The sequence below is a fragment of the Triticum urartu genome, chromosome 1A (genome assembly GCF_056163025.1).
Source record: "Triticum urartu cultivar PI428250 chromosome 1A, HENAU_Tu73, whole genome shotgun sequence".
Classification (NCBI taxonomy): domain Eukaryota; kingdom Viridiplantae; phylum Streptophyta; class Magnoliopsida; order Poales; family Poaceae; genus Triticum; species Triticum urartu.
This window is the reverse complement of record NC_141873.1, coordinates 55,575,308-55,603,196: the sequence shown is the minus strand read 5'-3', so window position 1 is coordinate 55,603,196 and position 27,889 is coordinate 55,575,308. Positions and strand designations below refer to the sequence as shown.

The 27,889-nt window shown below is 43.4% G+C and overlaps 2 protein-coding genes across 2 annotated transcripts; one reads left to right on the top strand and one right to left on the bottom strand.

Annotated features, from left to right (window-relative positions):
* Positions 1–17,846: 17,846 nt before the first annotated feature.
* LOC147989964 (uncharacterized) lies at positions 17,847–20,434 on the bottom strand. Its single transcript, XM_087519989.1, has 6 exons — positions 19,914–20,434; positions 18,697–19,686; positions 18,517–18,609; positions 18,375–18,443; positions 18,227–18,295; positions 17,847–18,117 (listed from the first exon to the last, which is right to left on the bottom strand). The coding sequence occupies exons 2-6, from the start codon at positions 18,921–18,923 to the stop codon at positions 17,907–17,909; spliced, it is 669 nt and encodes a 222-aa protein (XP_087376115.1). The 5' UTR covers positions 18,924–19,686; positions 19,914–20,434; the 3' UTR covers positions 17,847–17,906.
* Positions 20,435–21,302: 868 nt separating this feature from the next.
* On the top strand, positions 21,303–27,177 carry LOC125532697 (uncharacterized). Its single transcript, XM_087546601.1, has 9 exons — positions 21,303–21,647; positions 21,735–21,814; positions 22,609–22,788; positions 22,955–23,029; positions 24,418–24,765; positions 25,847–25,956; positions 26,059–26,105; positions 26,225–26,285; positions 26,964–27,177. The coding sequence occupies exons 2-9, from the start codon at positions 21,773–21,775 to the stop codon at positions 27,037–27,039; spliced, it is 939 nt and encodes a 312-aa protein (XP_087402727.1). The 5' UTR covers positions 21,303–21,647; positions 21,735–21,772; the 3' UTR covers positions 27,040–27,177.
* Positions 27,178–27,889: the final 712 nt, after the last annotated feature.

The window sequence follows — 27,889 nt, the reverse complement described above, 5'->3', positions numbered from 1 at the left end:
GGCAAAAAATCAAACCACCTGCGAGCTCCATCGACCCACGAACGCACATCTCCAGGGAGAGAAACGCCAGTTCTTCCTCGCGTACGAGCTCCATCGACTCACGGACGCACTACGTCAAGGAGAGAATCGCCAGTTCACTCCCCGTCCGGCCACATCGTTCTCACGCGAGCGGCGAGCTGTGCGAGCACAGCCTCTGCTGAACTGCAACCTCGGCGCCCCTGAACCAGAACCTGCGCTCAACGGCTGTTGCTGCGTCTATATCTCCGGATGCCGCCGCTACATCCTCCTGCCATCATCTTCACAGTTCTTCACCTACCGTCTTCTGCCTCTCCGACGGCAAAGGACTGAGGTCCACCTTTGTTATGTTCGATGGTGCCCACCATGCCCTAGGTTTGCAATCCTCAACTGTTTCAGCAAAGTTTTTTACATCAGAAAGATACTAAACTCCTATTCCGAACTTCATGATGTGACCTCCAAGTACATTGAACAAAGCATGCAGGATTTTAAGCTATGTACCAGCTACCAAATTGTGAAGGAGTACTACTCCAAGTACATTGAACAAAGCATGCAGGATTTTAAGCTAGCTACCAAATTGTGAAGGTGCTTCATTAGGCTCATCAACTTCTGGGAATTAATACATGAAACAAATGTATAATGTGTGCTAATGTGGACGGGTGCGACATGGCATCTCAAACTTGTCTTTACAGCAAGTCTACTCTATGCAAATGAATGAAAGCAAATGTAACGAAGTAAAAAATTTAAGAATTGATGTCGTGAGATTGACATGCTTTTCACCCAATTTCATACTATAGACACCTGTTCAGTTCCCAGACTCAAGTTCATATTGAAGACCCCTTTTCCATAAAGAATCTTGCTAAAGTCCTCTTAATCACAGTACAATACAGTTACAAATATTTCTCTCATGGTCAGCTCTACGTTGCATTGTCTAGAGCCAACGCGAAGAGGAACATTAAGATTCTCGCCATCAAGGACAATGGCAAGGGTAAAGGAAGGGTAAGGGCAAGGGCAAGGAACAAAGCAAGATTTCAAAGAAGCGAAAAAGATTTGAACCCTTATTAACGACCATGAAGAACATAGCCTACAAGGAAGTCTTTAGCACATGAAGTCGCCAGATCAAATTATAACAACTCAGGTAAAGTATGTTCAATTCTGCATTACTATTGTAGATCTTAATGCACACTAACCTGAGTTTGTGAGCATAATCAGTCTTCAGAAACCATGAGTATTCCTTTCGCGACATCTCCCCGTTCTATACTTAGTCGAATATGCACCTGTTTAAGCTGGAAATAACAAGAGATAACGTGAAATTGCAAACAGATTAAGGATGAAGATGCTTGGACAGTGACTTGCTACAGAAGAACAAAAATACTAAGGTGTCGTATTTCTTTCTAAGGCATACGCTTTTTAATATGGTAAAAACCTGAGGCATCTAATATCATATACTCCCTCCTTCCCAAAATCTTAGGCGCGTAAGTTTTTGCATGAAGTCCCAAAATCTAAGGCGCAGATGCCTTTCTCTCTCTCATTCAGTTACAACAACCACTCACGGTCGCTATTTTTTTGGAAACAAAAACAAATCTCTGGCTGGGTCTTTCGTTGATGCTTACATCTCAACAGCATGTACGATGGTTCAAGTAACAATTAAACTGCGCTGATTTTCATGCTGGCTACTAATACGCCTAAGAATATGGGAAGGAGGGAGTAGCAATTAAAAAACTGACTTAAACTTCAGTTCCGTACAATCTCTCGTTGGAAATACATGGATAAGGAACTATGTATCTGATAATTTACAAAGAACCCAAATTCGAGCTGAGTTTGCCATCAGTGAGCTCCTCATATCTCTACTATCTCTACTATTAAAGGATGAGTCTTTCAAGACAATAGATACCTCGATATGAACAAAAGGAACATAATCTGTTCGTCTGCTTTTTTTCTGTAGCTCTGTGATAAGATTTAGCACACATGTGTCCTTAAATTCAGGCCTCAAAATTTGTTGCAGATGGTGATTCCAAAGTGCCAAGTACAGGATTAGAAAAATCAACCCTTAAGCTATTCAGCAAGAGCATTGTGGTAACTAGAGAATGAGTCATATTAGACCCTGAATACAAGCACCGCTAACCTGCAAAATGGCAAGGACCTCGGAATGGAAGCTTTGGCAATACCACAATAGCGCGTTATGCTGAGTTCATTTGCCAAAAGATGCAGACCGAGCTTTGCGTTCGTTTTTTACAATTGGTACATCAGTATGAATGTGATCATTGGACAGTGCTGACTTTTATGTCAGGTTACCTTGCATAAATCTGTATGATTCCCCGATGTGTTTTGCTTTGTTGAAATGCATTGTGTGTTTGTGTACAATTAGAATTTGGTCAGGATTGGAAGGTTGACTCTCCAGGAAGAGGAAGCTAAGCCTCCTTGACCAGAGTTTTTTCTTTTTCTGAAGCATGCCTTTTTGAATAGGAACGGCTAAAATTGTTTGTAGAAAAACTATTAAGACCCACTTTTCTTGTTGTACTAAAACGAAGTTTTACTTATTTCTGCCCCTAAAAAAACTATATTTTTGGTACGCTAACTCATTTCAGGTGGTTAGACCTTTAAACGAGTTTATGGGAAACAGAACTGACAAAAAACTCCATATCTAGACAACCCAAGAAAGGTTTTATCCTCGTCTCATAAAATAAACTTAATCATAACCGTATTCTGATTACTACACATCTACTCCTAGCTATCTTTCAAACTGAGTATATATAAGATAGATTCAATCTACCTCCAGATTTTTGCTTACCTCTAAGATCGAATTTCACCGGCGGTGCCAACCCAACAGAGCTACCAAACGCGGAGGGAGAGACGAGAGCCGACCGTGACAAGGTAAGATCCGTGGGCACCCTGATCCTGACGCATAGGGAGGGGAGCAGAGCTCGGTGGCGAAGAGAAGCCGTCGGCGTCGTGCTGCACCACGGAATCCACTCCTCGTCGATCTCCGCCCATCCGGCCGAGCACAGCTTGCGGCAGGGTCTCCAAAATGAGGAGCCCGATCCCGCCGGTGGATGCAGATCGAGCCCACCTCGCGCTGCACGGCGCGCGCCAGTCGCCGGGCGTTACCACTCGATGATTCGGACCAACGTGGCGTCATCGCGGCGGGGGCGCGGGGCAGGGAGCGCCGCACGGTGGATGCCGCCGCCCAGACTGCGTGCGCGTCTACCTGCCCCCCGGATCTCGCCGGACAGCAGGGAGTGATGGGGACGCGGTGTGGGAGGCCCGCGACGCCGCAGGTAGGCTGTAGGGACGGTTCAGAGGCACGGGGTGGGAGGTTGGGCCGGGATGGGTGCCGTGCGCCATGACGCGCCGGCGGCTGCACAGGGGAGCAGGGTGGGTCATGGGTGGCTAGCTGAATGGGAAAGGGGTGAGCAGCGAGGAGAAGAGACTGAGAGTGCTGGCTGTAGCAGAATTGTTTTTGTCCCACGACTCTATAATTTTTTATTTATATTAGTGTATATTATGCGCAATTGCTTTGGGAGGCCGAGCTCTATGGAGATCTCCAAATCCAAAATTCAAAATTCTTGAAAAATCATATTTTTACATTCAAACAAATTCTGAAAAAGATATGGAAATAGATGAAGGCATAGTGCACAAGTGTGTAAATTTTGAGAACAAAATACGTTGAAATTGTTGGAAATATGCCCTAGAGGCAATAATAAATTGATTATTATTATATTTCCTTGTTCATGATAATCGTTTATTATCCATGCTATAATTGTATTGATAGGAAACTCAGATACATGTGTGGATACATAGACAACACCATGTCCCTAGTAAGCCTCTAGTTGACTAGCTCGTTGATCAATAGATGGTTACGGTTTCCTGACCATGGACATTGGATGTCATTGATAACGGGATCACATCATTAGGAGAATGATGTGATGGACAAGACCCAATCCTAAGCATAGCACAAGATCATGTAGTTCGTATGCTATAGCTTTTCTAATGTCAAGTATCATTTCCTTAGACCATGAGATTGTGCAACTCCCGGATACCGTAGGAGTGCTTTGGGTGTACCAAACGTCACAACGTAACTGGGTGGCTATAAAGGTACACTACAGGTATCTCCGAAAGTGTCTGTTGGGTTGGCACGAATCGAGACTGGGATTTGTCACTCCGTGTAAACGGAGAGGTATCTCTGGGCCCACTCGGTAGGACATCATCATAATGTGCACAATGTGATCAAGGAGTTGACCACGGGATGATGTGTTACGGAACGAGTAAAGAGACTTGCCGGTAACGAGATTGAACAAGGTATCGGGATACCGACGATCGAATCTTGGGCAAGTATCGTACCGCTAGACAAAGGGAATTGTATACGGGATTGATTAAGTCCTTGACATCATGGTTCATCCGATGAGATCATCGTGGAACATGTGGGAGCCAACATGGGTATCCAGATCCCGCTGTTGGTTATTGACCGGAGAACGTCTCGGTCATGTCTGCATGTCTCCCGAACCCGTAGGGTCTACACACTTAAGGTTCGATGATGCTAGGGTTATAAAGGAAGCTTGTATGTGGTTACCGAATGTTGTTCGGAGTCCCGGATAAGATCCCGGACGTCACGAGGAGTTCCAGAATGGTCTGGAGGTAAAGAATTATATATAGGAAGTGCTATTTCGGCCATCGGGACAAGTTTCGGGGTCACCGGTATTGTACCAGGACCATCGGAAGGGTCCCGGGGGCCCACCGGGTGGGGCCACCTGCCCCGGGGGGCCACATGGGCTGTAGGGGGTGCGCCTTGGCCTACATGGTCCAAAGGGCACCAGCCCCTAGAGGCCCATGCGCCAAAGGGACAAGAGGAGGGGAGAGTCCTAAAGGGGGAAGGCACCTCCGAGGTGCCTTGGGGAGGATGGACTCCTCCCCCCCTTGGCCGCACCCTTCCTTGGAGGAAGGGGCAAGGCTGCGCCCTCCCCCTCTCCCTTGGCCCTATATATAGTGGGGGGAAGGGAGGGCAACCATACCTGAGCCCTGGCGCCTCCCTCTCCCTCCCATGACACATCTCCTCCCTCCCGCAGCGCTTGGCGAAGCCCTGTTGGAATCCCGCTACTTCCACCACGCCGTCGTGCTGCTGGATCTCCATCAACCTCTCCTCCCCCCTTGCTGGATCAAGAACGAGGAGACGTCGCTGCTCCGTACGTGTGTTGAACGCGGAGGTGCCGTCCGTTCGGCGCTAGGATCATCGGTGATTTGGATCACGACGAGTACGACTCCATCAACCCCGTTCTCTTGAACGCTTCCGCACGCGATCTACAAGGGTATGTAGATCCACTCCTCCCTGTTGCTAGATGACTCCATAGATTGATCTTGGTGACATGTAGGAAATTTTGAATTTATGCTACGTTCCCCAACAGTGGCATCATGAGCTAGGTCTATGCGTAGTTTCTATGCACGAGTAGAATACAAAGTAGTTGTGGGCGTTGAGTTTGTTCAATATGCTTGCCGTTACTAGTCTTATCTTGATTCGGCGGCATCGTGGGATGAAGCGGCCCGGACCAACCTTACACGTATGCTTACGTGAGACCGGTTCCACCGACTGACATGCACTAGTTGCATTAGGTGGCTGGCGGGTGTCTGTCTCTCCCACTTTAGTCGGATCGGATTCGATGAAAAGGGTCCTTATGAAGGGTAAATAGCAATTGGCATATCACGTTGTGGTTTTTGCGTAGGTAAGAAACGTTCTTGCTAGAAACCCATAGCAGCCACGTAAAACATGCAAACAACAATTAGAGGACGTCTAACTTGTTTTTGCAGGGTATGCTATGTGATGTGATATGGCCAAAAGGATGTGATGAATGATATATGTGATGTATGAGATTGATCATGTTCTTGTAATAGGAATCACGACTTGCATGTCGATGAGTATGACAACCGGCAGGAGCCATAGGAGTTGTCTTAATTTATTTATGACCTGCGTGTCAACATAAACGTCATGTAATTACTTTACTTTATTGCTAACTGTTAGCTGTAGTAGTAGAAGTAATAGATGACGTGACAACTTCATGGAGACACGATGATGGAGATCAAGATGATGGAGATCATGGTGTCATGCCGGTGACAAGATGATCATGGAGCCCCAAGATGGAGATCAAAGGAGCTATATGATATTGGCCATATCATGTCACTATTATTTGATTGCATGTGATGTCTATCATGTTTATGCATCTTGTTTACTTAGAACGACGGTAGTAAATAAGATGATCCCTCATAATAATTTCAAGAAAGTGTTCCCCCTAACTGTGCACCGTTGCGACAGTTCGTTGTTTCAATGCACCACGTGATGATCGGGTGTTTGATTCAAACATTCACATACAACGGGTGTAAGACAGATTTACACATGCAAACACTTAGGTTGACTTGACGAGCCTAGCATGTGTATAGACATGGCCTCGGAACACAGAAGACCGAAAGGTCGAGCATGAGTCGTATGGTAGATACGATCAACATGAAGATGTTCACCGATGTTGACTAGTCCGTCTCACGTGATGATCGGACACGGCCTAGTTGACTCGGATCATGTAATCACTTAGATGACTAGAGGGATGTCTATCTGAGTGGGAGTTCATAAGATGAACTTAATTATCCTGAACATAGTCAAAAGGTCTTCGCAAATTATGTCGTAGCTCGCGCTTCAGTTCTACTGTTTAGATATGTTCCTAGAGAAAATTTAGTTGAAAGTTGATAGTAGCAATTATGCGGACTAGGTCCGTAAACCGAGGATTGTCCTCATTGCTTCATAGAAGGCTTATGTCCTTAATGCACCGCTCAGTGTGCTGAACCTCGAACGTCGTCTGTGGATGTTGCGAACATCTGACATACACGTTTTGATAACTACGTGATAGTTCAGTTAAACGGTTTAGAGTTGAGGCACCGAAGACGGTTTTGAAACGTCGCGAAACATATGAGATGTTTCGAGGGCTGAAATTGGGATTTCAGGCTCGTGCCCACGTCAAGAGGTATAAGACCTCCGACGATTTTCTTAGCCTGCAAACTAAGGGAGAAAAGCTCAATTGTTGAGCTTGTGCTCAGATTGTCTGAGTACAACAATCGCTTGAATCAAGTGGGAGTTGATCTTCCAAATGAAATAGTGATAGTTCTCCGAAGTCATTACCACCAAGCTGCTAGAGCTTCGTGATGAACTATAATATATCAGGGACATATATGATGATCCTTGAGATATTCGCGATGTTTGACACCGCGAAAGTAGAAATCAAGAAGGAGCATCAATTGTTGATGGTTGGTGAAACCACTAGTTTCAAGAAGGGCAAGGGAACAAATGGATACTTCATGAAACGGCAATTCAGCTGCTGCTCTAAGTGAAGAAACCCAAGGTTGAACCCAAACCCGAGACTGAGTGCTTCTGTAATAAGGGGAACAACCACTGGAGCACAATTACCCTAGATACTTGGTAGATGAGAAGGCTGGCAAGGTCGATAGAAGTATATTGGATATACATTGTGTTAATGTGTAATTTACTAGTACTCCTAGTAGCACCAGGGTATTAGATACCGGTTCAGTTGCTAAGTCTTAGTAACTCGAAATAAAAGCTACGGAATAAATGGAGACTAGTTAAAGGTGAGATGACGATATGTGTTGGAAGTATTTCCAAGGTTATCAAATATCGTACGCTCCCTCTACCATCGAGATTGGTATTAAAACCTAAATAATTGTTATTTGGTGTTTGCGTTGAGCATAGACATGACTGGATTATGTCTATCGCAATACGGTTATTCATTTAAGGAGAATAACGGTTAATCTGTTTATTTGAATAATACCTTCAATGGTCTTACACCTAAAATGAATGGTTTATTGAATCTCGATCGTAGTGATACACATGTTCATGCCAAAAGATAGTAATGATAGTACCACCTACTTGTGACACTGCCACTTAAGTCATATCGGTATAAAACGCATGAAGAAGCTCCATGTTGATGGATCTTCGGGCTCACTCGTTTTTGAAAGGTTTGAGACATGCGAACCATGTCTATTGGTGTATATGCATGAAGAAACTCCATGCAAATGGACCATTTGGACTCACTTGATTTTGAATCACTTGAGACATGCAAATCATACCACATGGGCAAGATGACTGAAAGCCTCGTTTTTCAGTAAAATGGAACTAGAAAGCAACTTGTTGGAAGTAATACATTTTGATGTGTGCAGTCCAATGAGTGCTGAGGCGTGTAGTGGACATCGTTATGTTCTTACTTCACAGATGATTTGAGTAGATGTTGAGTATATTTACTTGATGAATCACGAGTCTGAATTATTGAAAGGTTCAAGTAATTTCAGGGTGAAGTTGAAAGATCGTCGTGACAAGAGGATAAAATATCTATGATATGATCATAGAGATGAATATCTGAATTACGAGTTTGGCACAGAATTAAGACATTGTGGAAATTGTTTCACAACTAATACAACCTGAAACACCACAGTGTGATGGTGTGTCCGAACATCATAACTGCACCCTATTGGATATGATGCATACCATGATGTCTCTTATCAAATTACCACAATAGTTTATGGGTTAGGCATTAGAGATAACCACATTCACTTTAAATAGGGCACCACGTAATTCCGATGAGATGACACCGTATGAACTATGGTTTAGAGAAACCTAAGCTGTCATTTCTTAAAAGTTTGGGGCTGCGACGCTTATGTGAAAAAGTTTCAGGCTGATAAGCTCGAACCCAAAGCGGATAAATGCATCTTCATAGGACACCCAAAACAGTTGGGTATACCTCCTGTCTCAGATCCGAAAGCAATAAGGGATTGTTTCTAGAATCGGGTCCTTTCTCAAGGAAAAGTTTCTCTCGAAAGAATTGAGTGGGAGGATGGTGGAGACTTGATGAGGTTATTGAACCGTCTCTTCAACTAGTGTGTGACAGGGCACAGGGAGTTGTTCCTGTGGCACCTACACCAATTGAAGTGGAAGCTTATGATAGTGATCATGAAATTTCAGATCAAGTCACTACCAAACCTCGTGGGATGACAAGGATGCGTACTACTTCAGAGTGGTACGTGATCCTGTCTTGGAAGTCATGTTGCTAGACAACAATGAACCTACGATCTATGGAAAGCGATGGTGGGCCCGGATTCCGATAAATGGCTCGAGGCCATAAAATCCGAGAGAGGATCCATGTATGAAAACAAAGTGTAGACTTTGGCAGAACGGCTCGATGGTCGTAATGCTATTGGGTACAGATGGATTTTAAAAGGAAGACGGACAATGATGGTAAATGTCACCATTATGAAAGATCGACTTGTCATTAAGAAGTTTCCGACAAGTTCAAGGAGTTGACTACGGTGAGACTTTCTCACTCGTAGCGATGCTAAGAGTCTGTTGGAATTCTATTAGCGATTACTGCATTATTTATGAAATCTTGCAGATAGGATGTCAAAACATTGTTTCCTCGACGATTTTCTTGAGAAAAGGTTGTATGTGATACAACCGGAAGGTTTTGTAAATCCTGAAAGATGCTAATAAGTATGCAAAGCTCCAGCAATCCTTCTAAGGACTGGAGTAAGCATCTCGGAGTTGGAATGTACGCTTTGATGATGATCAAAGATTTTGGGTTTACACAAAGTTTATGAGAAACTTGTATTTCCAAAGAAGTGAGTGGGAGCACTATAGAATTTCTGATGAATATATGTTGTTGTTGATCAGAAATGACGTAGAATTTCTGGGAAGCATATAGGGTTATTTTGAAAGTGTTTTTCAATGAAAAGCCTAGATTAAGCTACTTGAACATTGAGCATCAAGATCTATAAGGATAGATCAAAACGCTTAATGGTACTTTCAAATGAGCACATACCTTGACATGATCTTGAAGGTGTTCAAGATGGATCAGTCAAAGGAGTTCTTGCCTGAGTTGTAAGGTATGAAGTTAAGACTTAAAGCTCGACCACGGCAGAATAGAGAGAAAGGACGAAGGTCGTCCCCTATGCTTAAGACATAGGCTCTACAGTATGCTATGCTGTGTACCGCACCTGAAGTGTGTCTTGCCATGAGTCATCAAGGGGTACAAGAGTGATCCAAGAATGGATCACAGGACAGCGGTCAAAGTTATCCTTAGTAACTAGTGGACTAAGGAATTTTCTCGATTATGGAGGTGGTAAAAGAGTTCGTCGTAAAGGGTTACGCCGATGCAAACTTTGACACCAATTCAGATTATTCTGAGTAGTAAACTGGATTCGTATAGTAGAACAGTTATTTGGAATAGCTCCAAATAGAACGTGGTAGCTGCATCTAGGAGATGACATAGAGATTTGTAAAGCACACACGGATCTGAAAGGTTCAGACCCGTTGACTATAACCTCTCTCACAAGCATAACATGATCAAACCCAGAACTCATCGAGTGTTAATCACATGGTAAATGTGAACTAGATTATTGACTCTAGTAAACTCTTTGGATGTTGGTCACATGGCGATGTGACCTGTGAGTGTTAATCACATGACGATGTGAACTAGATTATTGACTCTAGTGCAAGTGGGAGACTGTTGGAAATATGCCCTAGAGGCAATAATAAATTGATTATTATTATATTTCCTTGTTCATGATAATCGTTTATTATCCATGCTATAATTGTATTGATAGGAAACTCAGATACATGTGTGGATACATAGACAACACCATGTCCCTAGTAAGCCTCTAGTTGACTAGCTCGTTGATCAATAGATGGTTACGGTTTCCTGACCATGGACATTGGATGTCATTGATAACGGGATCACATCATTAGGAGAATGATGTGATGGACAAGACCCAATCCTAAGCATAGCACAAGATCATGTAGTTCGTATGCTATAGCTTTTCTAATGTCAAGTATCATTTCCTTAGACCATGAGATTGTGCAACTCCCGGATACCGTAGGAGTGCTTTGGGTGTACCAAACGTCACAACGTAACTGGGTGGCTATAAAGGTACACTACAGGTATCTCCGAAAGTGTCTGTTGGGTTGGCACGAATCGAGACTGGGATTTGTCACTCCGTGTAAACGGAGAGGTATCTCTGGGCCCACTCGGTAGGACATCATCATAATGTGCACAATGTGATCAAGGAGTTGACCACGGGATGATGTGTTACGGAACGAGTAAAGAGACTTGCCGGTAACGAGATTGAACAAGGTATCGGGATACCGACGATCGAATCTTGGGCAAGTATCGTACCGCTAGACAAAGGGAATTGTATACGGGATTGATTAAGTCCTTGACATCATGGTTCATCCGATGAGATCATCGTGGAACATGTGGGAGCCAACATGGGTATCCAGATCCCGCTGTTGGTTATTGACCGGAGAACGTCTCGGTCATGTCTGCATGTCTCCCGAACCCGTAGGGTCTACACACTTAAGGTTCGATGACGCTAGGGTTATAAAGGAAGCTTGTATGTGGTTACCGAATGTTGTTCGGAGTCCCGGATAAGATCCCGGACGTCACGAGGAGTTCCAGAATGGTCTGGAGGTAAAGAATTATATATAGGAAGTGCTATTTCGGCCATCGGGACAAGTTTCGGGGTCACCGGTATTGTACCAGGACCATCGGAAGGGTCCCGGGGGCCCACCGGGTGGGGCCACCTGCCCCGGGGGGCCACATGGGCTGTAGGGGGTGCGCCTTGGCCTACATGGTCCAAAGGGCACCAGCCCCTAGAGGCCCATGCGCCAAAGGGACAAGAGGAGGGGAGAGTCCTAAAGGGGGAAGGCACCTCCGAGGTGCCTTGGGGAGGATGGACTCCTCCCCCCCTTGGCCGCACCCTTCCTTGGAGGAAGGGGCAAGGCTGCGCCCTCCCCCTCTCCCTTGGCCCTATATATAGTGGGGGGAAGGGAGGGCAACCATACCTGAGCCCTGGCGCCTCCCTCTCCCTCCCATGACACATCTCCTCCCTCCCGCAGCGCTTGGCGAAGCCCTGTTGGAATCCCGCTACTTCCACCACGCCGTCGTGCTGCTGGATCTCCATCAACCTCTCCTCCCCCCTTGCTGGATCAAGAACGAGGAGATGTCGCTGCTCCGTACGTGTGTTGAACGCGGAGGTGCCGTCCGTTCGGCGCTAGGATCATCGGTGATTTGGATCACGACGAGTACGACTCCATCAACCCCGTTCTCTTGAACGCTTCCGCACGCGATCTACAAGGGTATGTAGATCCACTCCTCCCTGTTGCTAGATGACTCCATAGATTGATCTTGGTGACATGTAGGAAATTTTGAATTTATGCTACGTTCCCCAACAGTGGCATCATGAGCTAGGTCTATGCGTAGTTTCTATGCACGAGTAGAATACAAAGTAGTTGTGGGCGTTGAGTTTGTTCAATATGCTTGCCGTTACTAGTCTTATCTTGATTCGGCGGCATCGTGGGATGAAGCGGCCCGGACCAACCTTACACGTATGCTTACGTGAGACCGGTTCCACCGACTGACATGCACTAGTTGCATTAGGTGGCTGGCGGGTGTCTGTCTCTCCCACTTTAGTCGGATCGGATTCGATGAAAAGGGTCCTTATGAAGGGTAAATAGCAATTGGCATATCACGTTGTGGTTTTTGCGTAGGTAAAAAACGTTCTTACTAGAAACCCATAGCAGCCACGTAAAACATGCAAACAACAATTAGAGGACGTCTAACTTGTTTTTGCAGGGTATGCTATGTGATGTGATATGGCCAAAAGGATGTGATGAATGATATATGTGATGTATGAGATTGATCATGTTCTTGTAATAGGAATCACGACTTGCATGTCGATGAGTATGACAACCGGCAGGAGCCATAGGAGTTGTCTTAATTTATTTATGACCTGCGTGTCAACATAAACGTCATGTAATTACTTTACTTTATTGCTAACTGTTAGCTGTAGTAGTAGAAGTAATAGATGACGTGACAACTTCATGGAGACACGATGATGGAGATCAAGATGATGGAGATCATGGTGTCATGCCGGTGACAAGATGATCATGGAGCCCCAAGATGGAGATCAAAGGAGCTATATGATATTGGCCATATCATGTCACTATTATTTGATTGCATGTGATGTCTATCATGTTTATGCATCTTGTTTACTTAGAACGACGGTAGTAAATAAGATGATCCCTCATAATAATTTCAAGAAAGTGTTCCCCCTAACTGTGCACCGTTGCGACAGTTCGTTGTTTCAATGCACCACGTGATGATCGGGTGTTTGATTCAAACATTCACATACAACGGGTGTAAGACAGATTTACACATGCAAACACTTAGGTTGACTTGACGAGCCTAGCATGTGTATAGACATGGCCTCGGAACACAGAAGACCGAAAGGTCGAGCATGAGTCGTATGGTAGATACGATCAACATGAAGATGTTCACCGATGTTGACTAGTCCGTCTCACGTGATGATCGGACACGGCCTAGTTGACTCGGATCATGTAATCACTTAGATGACTAGAGGGATGTCTATCTGAGTGGGAGTTCATAAGATGAACTTAATTATCCTGAACATAGTCAAAAGGTCTTCGCAAATTATGTCGTAGCTCGCGCTTCAGTTCTACTGTTTAGATATGTTCCTAGAGAAAATTTAGTTGAAAGTTGATAGTAGCAATTATGCGGACTAGGTCCGTAAACCGAGGATTGTCCTCATTGCTTCATAGAAGGCTTATGTCCTTAATGCACCGCTCAGTGTGCTGAACCTCGAACGTCGTCTGTGGATGTTGCGAACATCTGACATACACGTTTTGATAACTACGTGATAGTTCAGTTAAACGGTTTAGAGTTGAGGCACCGAAGACGGTTTTGAAACGTCGCGAAACATATGAGATGTTTCGAGGGCTGAAATTGGGATTTCAGGCTCGTGCCCACGTCAAGAGGTATAAGACCTCCGACGATTTTCTTAGCCTGCAAACTAAGGGAGAAAAGCTCAATTGTTGAGCTTGTGCTCAGATTGTCTGAGTACAACAATCGCTTGAATCAAGTGGGAGTTGATCTTCCAAATGAAATAGTGATAGTTCTCCGAAGTCATTACCACCAAGCTGCTAGAGCTTCGTGATGAACTATAATATATCAGGGACATATATGATGATCCTTGAGATATTCGCGATGTTTGACACCGCGAAAGTAGAAATCAAGAAGGAGCATCAATTGTTGATGGTTGGTGAAACCACTAGTTTCAAGAAGGGCAAGGGAACAAAGGGATACTTCATGAAACGGCAATTCAGCTGCTGCTCTAAGTGAAGAAACCCAAGGTTGAACCCAAACCCGAGACTGAGTGCTTCTGTAATAAGGGGAACAACCACTGGAGCACAATTACCCTAGATACTTGGTAGATGAGAAGGCTGGCAAGGTCGATAGAAGTATATTGGATATACATTGTGTTAATGTGTAATTTACTAGTACTCCTAGTAGCACCAGGGTATTAGATACCGGTTCAGTTGCTAAGTCTTAGTAACTCGAAATAAAAGCTACGGAATAAATGGAGACTAGTTAAAGGTGAGATGACGATATGTGTTGGAAGTATTTCCAAGGTTATCAAATATCGTACGCTCCCTCTACCATCGAGATTGGTATTAAAACCTAAATAATTGTTATTTGGTGTTTGCGTTGAGCATAGACATGACTGGATTATGTCTATCGCAATACGGTTATTCATTTAAGGAGAATAACGGTTAATCTGTTTATTTGAATAATACCTTCAATGGTCTTACACCTAAAATGAATGGTTTATTGAATCTCGATCGTAGTGATACACATGTTCATGCCAAAAGATAGTAATGATAGTACCACCTACTTGTGACACTGCCACTTAAGTCATATCGGTATAAAACGCATGAAGAAGCTCCATGTTGATGGATCTTCGGGCTCACTCGTGCTGCTGGATCTCCATCAACCTCTCCTCCCCCCTTGCTGGATCAAGAACGAGGAGACGTCGCTGCTCCGTACGTGTGTTGAACGCGGAGGTGCCGTCCGTTCGGCGCTAGGATCATCGGTGATTTGGATCACGACGAGTACGACTCCATCAACCCCGTTCTCTTGAACGCTTCCGCGCGCGATCTACAAGGGTATGTAGATCCACTCCTCCCTGTTGCTAGATGACTCCATAGATTGATCTTGGTGACACGTAGGAAATTTTGAATTTATGCTACGTTCCCCAACAGAAATGTGGGCTGTGCAAAAACTACAAATTTGTGGTTTTTTAACACATGATACGATTCATCCTCCCCGATCATCAATTTGTCCTTTTTGTACAGGTAGTGTTTTAACATATTTCATCCTTAAATTTTACACACATACGCCTCACATCATTGTTTACTTGTACGAAAAAGTTCAGAACTGAAATTTTTGAATTTTATTTTTTTTTTCAAAAAAAAGGCCTCCATGGAGGCCGAGAGCTAAAACGCCATTCTCTGTATATTATAGCATAAGAACTGAGGTATTTGGACGGTCTGTCGGGGCTACCAAATATCTTGGCTAGACTAGAACAAATCTTGTTTTGCATATTCTAGATGTCTGTCTTTTTAACCTTTTTAGTTTGCATGTTGTATATGAATATATGATAGTACTCCCCGCAAAGAAAAAGAATAAATGATAGTAATATATTTAGTATATACATTTCACTTTTTCAGACTGTGTCCATGATAGATATGGATATTATTGACCATCAAAAAGAACCTACCAACAAGAGTCCGAAGGTGATGTTGTTGGAAGAGATAAAAAAACTCAGCAAATTCTATACAACCTACCAACAAGAATTCGAAATGGCTGAAGAATCTCAGGGAAATAAACATAAAATTGAAGAGACAAAAATTATAAAACTTAAGTCTAGGGCGGCATAGAGGGGTTCTTCTTTGATCAAGCCATCGGTGCTGAATGGTGCTTTTTCGGTGAAGCCCTGGTTGCCGCACGGAGCTTGAAAACTTAGTCACACCGTGTGTCGTTTTTTAAAACTATGTATCAAAGAACAATAAGTGAGAGCTAATGGCAATGTACAAACGGTGGATCCGAAGCTCTCAGTTTCATGGGGTTGGTCCCCTACCAATGTGTCACATCGTGCTTCGCTGTTTACATTTTTCATCATGTTCTCTCCAAATAAAATTCCGGCAAATAAAAAATTTAATCAAAGTATACAATGCGTTGGCTAGAAAATATGACCATGTTCGTAGATTTCTAATTAACGTTGACATTGTTCTGTTGTTGAAATGTACTTCATAAAAAGCACTCATATAAAATGTCCACTGTCGAGAATCTTTTCACATCATATTTCGTATTCCCGTGGCAACGCATGGGCATTCAACTAGTGGTATTACATTCATTCTCTTGCCCAAGGATACAACAAGCTATTCGCTGCCTACTGAGTGCACACTATTCTTGTTTTCTCAAAAAAAGTGCACACCATTCTCATATTTTTTTACTAAAACCTTTTGCCTGGCTCGGACATTTGTAGAATCGGATACTTGTTCAGTGCAACATACTGCCTGGTTTGGGTATTTGTAAAACCGGATGTCTGGGTTCCGGTCTGTCCCGGACAGAAACCACCTTCTCCTGGTCCCGGGACACTTTGGGCAGAAGATCAATGGCAGCCGTGGTAGAGCTGTCCGGAGACGGTGAGCAGAGGACGAACTTTGAGGCATCCTGGCTCAATCACGGTGGATTAGACAAATGGGCCGCTGGTGTGCTTGTGTGTAGTTGAAACAACTAGTGGAACCAGTCAATGCTGTCCTACGACGTGTGAGCGTGATTGATCAGGGTGCATGGGGCGTCTGGAGCGTGTAGCAGCCTTATGTCAGACCGTGCTGTCAGATTGGTGCTTTGAATACGCGTATATCATGCAAACCAAAATCCAACGTCCCGCTATACTCTAAGTAGCACGCCGTGCTGATGCGAATCATGAAGGGACGCGCACCGTCGATGCCGTGCGTGCAGCTGCCACTGCGTCTAGCGATGCACCTCTCAATGATCCGGTTCAGTCTGGCTGATATTTCACGATCGTTGCCTCGTGCCAACCAGCTCGGGCACTCTCATCCTTATTCTCTTGAGTAACGACAACCACGTTTTTGTTTTTTGAGCAACACATCCCCGCATACTTCTTCTGTAACAAATACTCGCTACCCGATGTGCCGACGCTGTCACCGGCGAGCAAGTGCTTCGCTGCCCGTGGCCCTCCTGTTCTCTGTCAATCGGCGGCGCCCTCTAGATCGAGTAGCACCATCGTGTCGTTGCTGCCTCTGCGAGGCACAACCGCATTTGAAGGAGAGAATTCCTTATTTGACCCTTTCTTAAATTTTGGTTCCCTTTTTGGCCTTAGTAAAAAAATTCTTCATGTTCTGGCACTCAAACTTCAGTTTGTTCCCTATATGACATTTCCGTCAGTTTTGGCAACTAACACCGTTAAATCCGACATGAAAAGTCCTTTTTACCCTTGGTGTAGTTTGTGATCAAAATTGTGAACTAGAAGTCAAAAGCAATGGTGATGTGATCCGTTTGTCTTGAATACATTATCAAATAAAACCAAATCTGCTATTTAGCACAACTTTAATTTTAATTGGATAATTGGACAGAACCTCCCTTGTATATTGATGATATATCTCCTGTACAGTTCATATATGCACAAATTATAATATACTTGGAGCAGATTCACATGTATGCAAACTAAAAGTTCATAGAAACTTGGTCCAGGTTCACATATACGGAAATAGTCCACATATTTAGTCCTCTACACACATTCAGGTTCACATAGAGTTCACATATAATAGTTCAGGTTCACATCATGTCAAATACAACACATGAAGGTCACATATAGCACTTACAAAAGCCCAGGTTCACATATATATTACATAAACAGCTCAAAACTTTCCCAAATGAACCATGATATGGAAAGGGATCCAATGAGAATCACAAGCTAAGCCTCCTTTTGCTTCGTGTGCTCATTGCAGGGCTGGCAGGATTCATGTTTTTGCTACGTGTGCCCATTGCAGGGCTATCATGTGGCATCATAGGAAGGTGTGGCAACTTATCAGCAACCTCTTTGCCTTTTCTTTTGGCATCTAATTTCAAAGAAACACATGCTTTCTTGTTGGCCACACAAATGGGCTGAGTTATTGATCTACACATACACATTCATGGCAGCACATCATACATCACATATAGTAGCCCAGGTTAACAATAGAACAATGCATAACATAACATAAAATTCGGAAACAACCATAGGTTACCTTTTTGCTACTCTGGATCCAGATTTACTCCCTTTCCCTTTTTCCTTAGTTGTTTTCTCCAACATTTGGCTATAGTGAGAAGAATGCAATTATAATACAAAACCAAGCTTTCATCTAATCTACTACAAAATTCAGAACTAGTTCTTACCTTTTTGATGCTCCAGTAATTGAGTTATCATGTTTTCTCTTTTTCGTAGTTGTAGGTTCTAAGCTTTGGCTATTGTGAGAAGTTACTTAGAATTCAAACACATATTTCATATAATTATGAGCATGAGTGTAAAGTGGCTAACCTTGGCGGAAAGCACATAGAGGCTGCTGGAGCATCATCCTCGCAAGGCACAATTGATGCTTTGGTGGTCTTTGCCCTCTTCTTTGGTGGTCCTCTACATGAGCAACAAAAAAGTAGTTAACATGTATGGCTGCTTACAAAAAAATGCAAGTGAAGCAAGTTACACAATTATATTTATTACCTCACAGCTAAAATAGCAGCAATGTCATCTAGGTTATCCTTCTTGCATTTATGCCAATGATGCCCATAGTCCTTACAAATAGGGCATAAGTGTTGGCCGCTTTTTATTTTCTTCTCACTGCAGCCTTTATACCTCTCAGTTTTATGCCTACCCGCCGTGGATTTTAGTAGTGGTGGAAACATGAAGAATCCATGGTCAGATTTAGGCCATTGGTTCTTGTCAACCATGGCAGGAATTAGTTGGTCATAGGCTGCCCTAAATTTGTCAATGGAGTAATACAAGTCCACATAATTCTGTATGTGTGCATTGATAAGAGATGTGATAAATGCTAGACCATGCTTGCAAGGAAGGCCAGAAACTTGCCATTGTTTACAAGAACATGTCCTGTCAAGCAGACCACAAACCTAAAGCCGCTGCCTCCCAATGCTGTCACTTCAGCGACTTCTTCTGAGCTTTCTACCACCTCCAAGTTTAATTTTCTAGTCTTTGCATTCAACTTCTTAATTATGTGGGGAAGAATCAACCCAACCAACTTCCTTGCTACTTTCCTCCTTCGGTCCAACATGCTCATTCTCAGGTACTGGGTTGCGAAGATAATCATCATCATCATCATCTTGTTCTATGTTGTTAGGTTGGCTATGCGCATCACTATGTCACTCCGTTATAGGCTCATATGGTTTCGATGGATCACAATATGCAACAAACATGTGGACAACCTTTGTCTTGGAGTGTTTCTCAAACATCGACACCAATTCTTGGTCAGATGTTACTTCGGGGTAGATTTTAAGAACATCATCATAATACTGAACATGTGCAACTTCCAAATAACGAGGCGAGTACTGCTCTACGATTGATTCAACCAAGTCCTTATAATTTGTTAAGTCAGAATCAATAACCTTATCAAAACAGAAGCATTTGATATCCTTTCTAGCCTTTTTTGGGTTGCCAAGCAAATTGATTTTCAGCACATAAGTTGAATTTTGATCCATCCTGTAAAAACCAAATAAACTTAATCATGAGTTGCATTTGGGATCCATCTCTAAGTTCAGATTTTGCAGCAAATTATCATCTCTAAATGAAACTCCTAAGTAATCTGTTGCATTTCGACAAATCTAGAAGAGAGGTGCTGCAAATATGTTGCATTTGGGATCCATCTCTAAGTAATCTTCAAAGCCATCTCTAAGTACTCTGTCAAATTTAAAGAAGAGATGCCTCACCCATCTAGACAAGCCGATGTAGCCGCATCCCTCGGTGATACTTGGCCTTGCTCCGGTGTTGCGCCTTTACCACGCAAGGCTGAGACCGCCGCACAGCCGGCCTCCCCACCATGGCCGCCCTCCACCTCCCCACCATGGCCGCTTTGCCCGTCGTCAGCAGGTTGGCCGCCCCCCGCCTCCCCACCATGGTCGCCTCGCCCGTCCTCCAGGGGTTGGCCGCCCCCGCCTCCCCACCATGGCTGCCTCGCCCGTCCTCCAGGAGTTGGCCGCCCCCCGCCTCCCCACCATGGCCGCCTTGCCCGTCCTCCAAGAGTTGGCCGTCCCCTGCCTCCCCACCATGGCCGCCTCGCCCATGGCCCTCGTCCACCTCGCCCTCCTCCATGTGCCGCCGCTGGGTGACTCGCTCGCGCCACCGCCGCTGGGTGCCTCGCTCGCGCCGCCGCTGGGTGCCTCGCTCCTCGCTCGTGCCGCCGCTGCGCTAGATTTAGGTCTCGGGGAGGAGAAAGGGAATCGGGGGCAGAAGGGGGGGGTTCGTTTTTCTTTTTTTTAGTGTGCTATAAAGAAGGGGTAAAACGACTTTTCCTGTCATAGTTGACGGTGTTAACGACAAAAATCGACGGAAGTGTCATGAAAGGAAGAAAATAAAGTTAGGGTGTCAAAGAAGGAAAAAATAAATTTTTAGGGCCAAAAAAGGAACCAAAATTTAAGAAAGGGCCAAATAAGGAATTCTCTCCAGTTGAAGCCTCGTCCGTCGTCGCTCGTCGTTCCACATTGCCGCCGCCCCATAGGAGCAACGGCGTCCGTGGTTGTCGCCTCCTCGAGTTTCAACTGTAAATGCCGGTGCTGCCGTAGCAATAGTTCCTGCAACATTATATTTATTGCATAAATTCTCTGCAACTTGACATTCATTGCACTGCAAGTTACAAGAATATCTCTAAACGTTCCTGCAACATGATCTCTACTGCAAAAAAAAATCCGCAACCGAATCTCTGTTGCAAATGTTTCTGCAACAAGATCTCTGTTGCAAAGGTTTTCATAACAAAAGTTTTGTTGCAGAAATAGACGATGACGCTCGGCCACTAGATTAAGCCAGGTCTGGCGGCTAACGAGGCAGATCTTTTAAAAGTTTCATCGGCCGACACGTAACACGTCCTTTTCTTAATTGCCTAAGCAAAGCACACATTTTTTTTAGGAAACCTAAGCAAGCATTTAGCTTGGAGATGCCCTTAGCACGTCTAGCATTAATCTTTAGTAAAACCGTCTTGTGATCCACGATCGAGTCCAGAATTGATCCTGAACGTACACGTGCGTGTGATCCGACGGCTCGGGAGGCGACTAATCGCTTGCCGGGATCGGGCGACCGTAGCGTCCTCCTGGAGAAAAAGAAAATCGTCCTCTGGATTTCCAGCAGCTGCCGTCGCAGTTAGGTACTCCGCTCGCGATATCGATCCCCGCCGTCCCCCTTCGTCGGCATCTTCTCCGCCGTCTCTCTTTCTCGTCGACCGACGCGGAACCCTAGATGCGCCGTGCCTCCCCATCGCCGTAGAAGAAGAGAGGAAGAAAGATCCCCTTTTTTCCTTTTCGAACAAACGCAAAGAGTCCAGCGAATTGGGAGGTTGAAGCTCCCTTTGTCAGAACAATCCATCGCGATTTTTCTTCCGCCCAGTCGCCATCAGCTGGTGGTGGTTTGCATCAGGCCGTGACACTTCTGTTTAATCATCATTCTCCTGTCAGGTTATCTGCTGCTTCTTTTGTTTAATCAGTAGTACGTACAGTACCTAGTAAGAATTTTACTGACATTGAGAACTTGTTTGCGGGCAGTGCAGTGCAGGTCAGTGTTGCGGCCTCTAGTTGGGCCAATGTCTACCTTGTCAGCCGCCCCATCGACCGTTCCAGATCAGGTACCTAAAACTAAAAGCCAGCTCTCTTTGGCTCTCCAACCTGCATACTGTCTGCAAGTATCTGAAACTTGAACCATTATGAAAATGGTATGCATCTTGGCTTATGTTTTATACACCGGGGATCCTTCTGTGTATGTTTGTGTAGGATGTAAGATCTGTTGGGGAAGCTCCCCCCCCCCCCCCCCCCCCCCCCCCCCCCCCCTTGACCGTTCAGAAAAAAAAAAAACAGTCGCATTTCGCTTCCAGAAACAGTAGTGGCAAGCCCTCCTGAGAATGCATTATGCACTAAAGTGATGTACATAAAGGGATCAGTTAACAAGATCCCGCATAAAAGAAACAGAAAAAAAATCCCCACAATTTGCAGCAAAGCTAATCCGAAAGATCAAGAGAAAACGAAAGAACTCGTAGATAGTTAAGATCTTGTTGTTATTATCTTTATGCTTAGCCAATTTTTAAGAGTCCTAGCATTCTAGAAGCGACCTTGTTTGGAAGATCCAATTGAGATATCAACACTATTCCGATCTATTGTTGCTCTGCTGCATTTGATCGAAGGTTATTTTTCTGTTCCTTCGTTTCAAATAAACTACTGTAGCACCTAAGGCTAAAGGGTAATAAACTCCTTGGAAAAAGGATACCCTACTGAGTTGCTGATTAGGTCCCAGCAGCCTCTGCTGAATTACATTCAAGCATTCTGCATTCTTTCATGTTGTCTAGCTGTAGCACACTAGAATTTGGTCAGCAGGGTGGCAAATTGGATTGGCATGGTAATTCAATCTCATGCTTCCCCTTTTCAGCCAATGTCACTGCAAACGGACCACGGAACTGCAGCAGTGGAAGCTCTTCATCAAGAAGATAATAGTAAAGGTACCACTGATGGAGCGCCCACGGACGAGTATGACCCGTGGGAACCTCCCCATCCTCCTCCTCACCCCTCATTAGCTGACTTGACGTGTCCTATTCAACATATGAGGCAGGTAAAGTAACTACTCCCTCCTATCCATATTACTAAAGTTGTACTATGTGTGTGTCAATTAATATGGATCGGAGGGAGTAGCACAATTGATATGTATCCCACTTCGTCCCTCTTCTTATTACACTTATTTTTGTGGTGGTTCTTGACTGACAATTCCTTTTTTACAGTACATGCTTCAACTGCAGCGTTTCCTTGCTGATGCCAGAGCTACCAATATAATCGCCCCAGACCGCACTCCCAAGGTATTTTTTAATACTTGTTCATTTTATATGAGTGACTATTGATTGGCATGTAACTAATATTCTTGCCTTTTTCCTGAAATGTTTTTTCATGCTATCTTGTATGTTGTAACATTGTAAAAAAGTATGTTTTTCATCCCTCAACTATTATCTGATTGTAACTTTCAACCCTAAAGTCTAAACCGCCTCGACGTTGCTCCCTCAACTATCAATAGTGTGCGGTTTTCATCATTAAAGTGGTTCTGTCCAATCCAAAGCAGTTCTCAATGGCGTGGCGCCTACCGGTTGGCCACATCACCCACCAGTTTCCGCCATGCTATCAGTTCCCTTAAAAACAATTCATAAAATTGGTAATAATTTCAATAGATTTTTTAAGAACTCAGAAAACAGGAAATGTTCTAGAGAAAAAAGTTCCGAAAATCACATCTGTTTTTGTATTAAAGAACTTGTAAAAATGTAAAATGCAGGAATAACTCAACTTTATGGAAACAAAAATACTAGGGAGACATCTATTTTCTCTTACAATTTTTTTTGTTTGTCTTAATTTAGTTTTTTATGTTCAAACGTTGAAATAAACAAATGGAATATCATGGAGAAAATTTGTGACATGCTAGACATGTGGGTGCAACTGCAATGTAAGCTACATATTTAGGTGCCATGTAATTCGAAATTGTTCTCGAAACCATTATGAGAGATGAATGTTGCATGGTATTGAACTTTTCATAGTGGAGGGTTCAACTTTGGGTAGTTTAGAAGTTTAGTTCTGAAAGCTACATATGTAATAGTCGAGGGATGAAAACTTGCACATTTTCCTAATCTCAATGGCATCAAAATAGTTGGGGTTCCATATGGTGCATCGGCCAATCAGCGCACCTCGGGTAATAAAATCATCGAGGGCCTCCTCCCACTCCATGTTGCCATCGAGAACACTTGCCAGCATAAGTATCTGGAGGACAACCTATTAGTTGACGAGAACTACAGGAAGGGGAATGTTGGGTACATCTACAAGCTCATACAACTGCTTTGCCTGCCTGAGATGGTTCGTGTTAAATCCCTCCTCACAAACTTTGGTTACATGATAGCAATAAAGAAGTTCAGCTCATCCCAGTTATTTAAATCCACCATTCTTAACAGTGTTTAAGAACTGACAATCTGTGATTTTGTATAGTTCAATTTGTGAGATGGACAGTTTACCTTTTTAAAACATCTGATGTATTTATGTCCATAATACAGGAGGCACCGTTTTTCTTTAATCAATGGGAAATGAGTCTAAGTTTCTCTGCAATTATAAGTTTTAAGTTGATTTTGCTTGCTGATAGAGTTTGATGTCAATGTTATGTATACTATAAGCACTTGACGTGAAAGCTGTTCTGTGTTGGTGACTTATGCAGAAGATCTTCTTGGACACCACTAGATTGCTTGCAGCTCACACTGATAATGTAGTCGATGAGCTCTGGAAGTTCATGGAGCATGGGAAGATTGTCCCTGCAGCTATTCTTCTCCTTGCAGCTCAAAGGCGATTTCGTAAGCTCAATGGTTTTGATATGATCAAGAACCGTATTGATGATTCTATATTCTCCCTGATAAGGGAGGGGTGTGGATTGCAAATTGGTAAAAATACCAAGGCAGCAAAGCAGCGGAAGGAGAAGGAAGTACGTTTCTATAATGCGTTGTTCCTTGTTAGGATAATTCTGAAAGCTGGTGAAGCTCTTGATGCATATATTCAAACTCATTCAGAGGTACCACCTTTTCATTTGATGCATATATTTGTTTTTTCTTGTTTTACCGAATCTTAATATTCTAGTATGTTATGGTTTGGCTTTTGAACCTTAAAGTATTGATCGTAGTGAGAAAATATTATATAACAGTTCCCTTGCCGACCATAACGAAAAGAACAGAGTTTTTTCTTTTTGACTTGCAAGGCAGGTGATCTGCCGAACAGAGTTTCTGACTGTTTTTTCTTCTTGTTTTACCAAATCGCCATTGTCATCAGACATCTTTTTTTTCTTGGATTTTTTTGAATTAATTTTTCTTGGATTTTCTCTGCTATGACATCTTTATAATCAATATCTCCTGAAAATGTGCATCATCAGTATTTCCCTAAGTAATAGTACTAAATCGGTTATTCGGGGGAAGCCATAGAGACAACTAGTTCCATATTGTAGTTGGGTACTATTTACTGATTGAAAAAGGTTGTTGTTACTATAATTTATTTATTTATTTTGAGATGCTTGATTTCTTGACAATACCAATCTTACCAAATGTTGGTGTCACCAAAACTCAAGCATGGCCAAAACGCAGCAATTATCAACTTGCATAAGTTGATAGACTGATAAACTAATACAAGATAGTAGCAAGCATGGCATCACAACCCAATTAGTAAAAGCCATTCTGATGATCATCCCACTCCCCAACTCATTGGAGGGCTCCTCAACCCATTACTCTCTTCACCACGATGAGCATGATATGAATGATCATCTTCAAAGTCACGATCACCCACATCTTCACCACGCACAGAGATATTTTGATCCAACTCAACTACTTTTCATGGGCATCCATGTCTAAACATCGACATCCCCATGAGCTCAAACCCTGAAGATTTAATAAGATTACGGATACAGGTGTACTGGCATCTATCTGTAAGCACATTTGAGATCTGTAGTGGTAGACTGGTAATCTAGTGTTTAAGTCTTTGGCACTCCTGGCCATTTGGGTTTATGGAACAGGTTAGAACATAGCACATGAGTTGAGTAGGATTGGACACTTATCAAGTAAATCAAAACAAGTCAAACCTAATTACCTTTGTTACTGGGTTTATAGAATAATATGCAGGCATCTCATCACGAGGTCCATGGAAAAGTTTCAGCAGTTCTCAAAAGTTATGATGTTGGTCCTCTCGGAAAAGATATTTGCATTGAAGACCTTCAATGGTTCGATTTTTTCATGCCTTGTGCTTCTATGGTTGCTATATCTTGTATCTGTAGACGATTACTTAACAATATTTTGATTCTTTATTTCATATGCTCTTGAAGCTTCCCCTATGACTGTGGAGGGCCGGATGGTGTGTTACATGAACACGGTACGTCTGTGTTTCACAGCCACATGAACATGGTACATCTGTGTTTCACAGCCTGGTATGTTAAAGTTACTTCACAAATTTCGCAAAATTGGCTGTAATAATTCTGTCATGGGAAACAGGGGGCACAGATTTGACCAAGGCAGCCATTGGATCACCTACTCCTCAAGCCAAGGAAAAAATGTAAGGATATTTGAACTTGAGTTCCTCTCGATTTTTCTGTCTCTTATTTTGCTGGATGCTGATTATCATTTTTTTATGAATTTTGTGTTTTCTGTTTTAATTTCTTTCTGATGTTTACATGCTGAGACTGACAAAATTGTGTTAATATTCATTTGGATGATGAGAGTCACATTCAAGTCTTCAGGCTACATTTTCACGGATAATCCCATATTTTAGTGGTGTGTGTACAAATTCAAGAGTCCTTTGATGGCTAGAGATGAAACTCCTGTTTTAGTTTTTATCAAGAGAACTGATGTTGTGCAAATGATCTTGTATTGTTGTAGTAAAAGTGTATGCATAGGACACACATGCCATTTTTGTTCCTTTTTGTACTCTAAATTACCAACAAAAAAGAAGAAGAGGAAAATCTGGTCTATGGGAGTTTAGGATCTTGGGCTTGTAGTTTGTACAGTCTGCACCTGCTGTTAAGCACACGGTTTTTGCAGACTAAATGGTAAATCAAAGTGCTTAACCTAGATTGTTTTTTATTTGATTGTTCGTGGCTGATGACATAGGAATCCATATGCAGCCTGTTTTGAACCTCAAGTGGGCCTGTACATGTTGTTTGATCACGTTAAAATATGAATGCTCTGTGTGCGTTGTTGACGGTGATATCTTGATTATGTACGTGTTAAACAGGCCACGACGAAGAAACCACGGGTTAGGCATCTGTATGCAAGAGATCAGTTTTTCCCGGTATGGAGATCAGTGTTAACAGCTCGGTTTATTTCGAAGATCTTTCCGCCCTACACACCGAAAAAAGACTTGCCACTGTATACTTGTGATGGGAGCTCGGAGAAGTTGAGAGCTGAAAGGCACTCTCATATTCTTCTTGGCATGTTGAAGAGAAATTACCCGAGAGTAGCAAGTAAGCCGACGCCCGCAAGTAAGTATCGGTCGAGAAGGTTGTTTGGCATTGCTGCGTCGACTGCCCTGAAGATGCTGAAGCGCGTATGATGAAGACCAGAGCTGGAAGGTATGATATCTTACTAGCATAGCCCGCGCGGCGACACACCGCGCCCGTTGGTACGATGTGTTCATTTCAATTGTGTTTAGTTTTTGCATTAGTCTTATCTATCTCATATAGCAATTATTGTACATAAAATTGTGGATACAGGGAAAATAAGTAGGAAATAAGCTAATTTATTGGCATCATGCATGTTGCTAAACACGGAAACGCATGTTCATACATCTCTGATAGGATCATTTATTCTTGTCGTGGTACGACTCTACTGCAGTAAGATGAAAGAAATATAGATAATTATTGCTAGATTTCATCATCCTAGTGTGGCCTCCTGCAGGATTAGTGCTCGCGATGAAGTGATAAAGAACTTCTGCGAACTGTTGCCTCCGGCCCATAGGCGGCTTGGCACCTGTGTATATAATGATAGGATCTTCACAATGTGGACATGAAAAAGTGTGGATCCGGCGCGCCATGCTCATCATGCACTGCACATGCTATTGCTGGAGCTGGACCTCGCAGTTGTAGCCCCACAGGCCATCTGCTTCGGCGGTCTGGCGGGCATGAAGTCGACTCAACGGGCGCAAACTAGAACAGCTGGCGA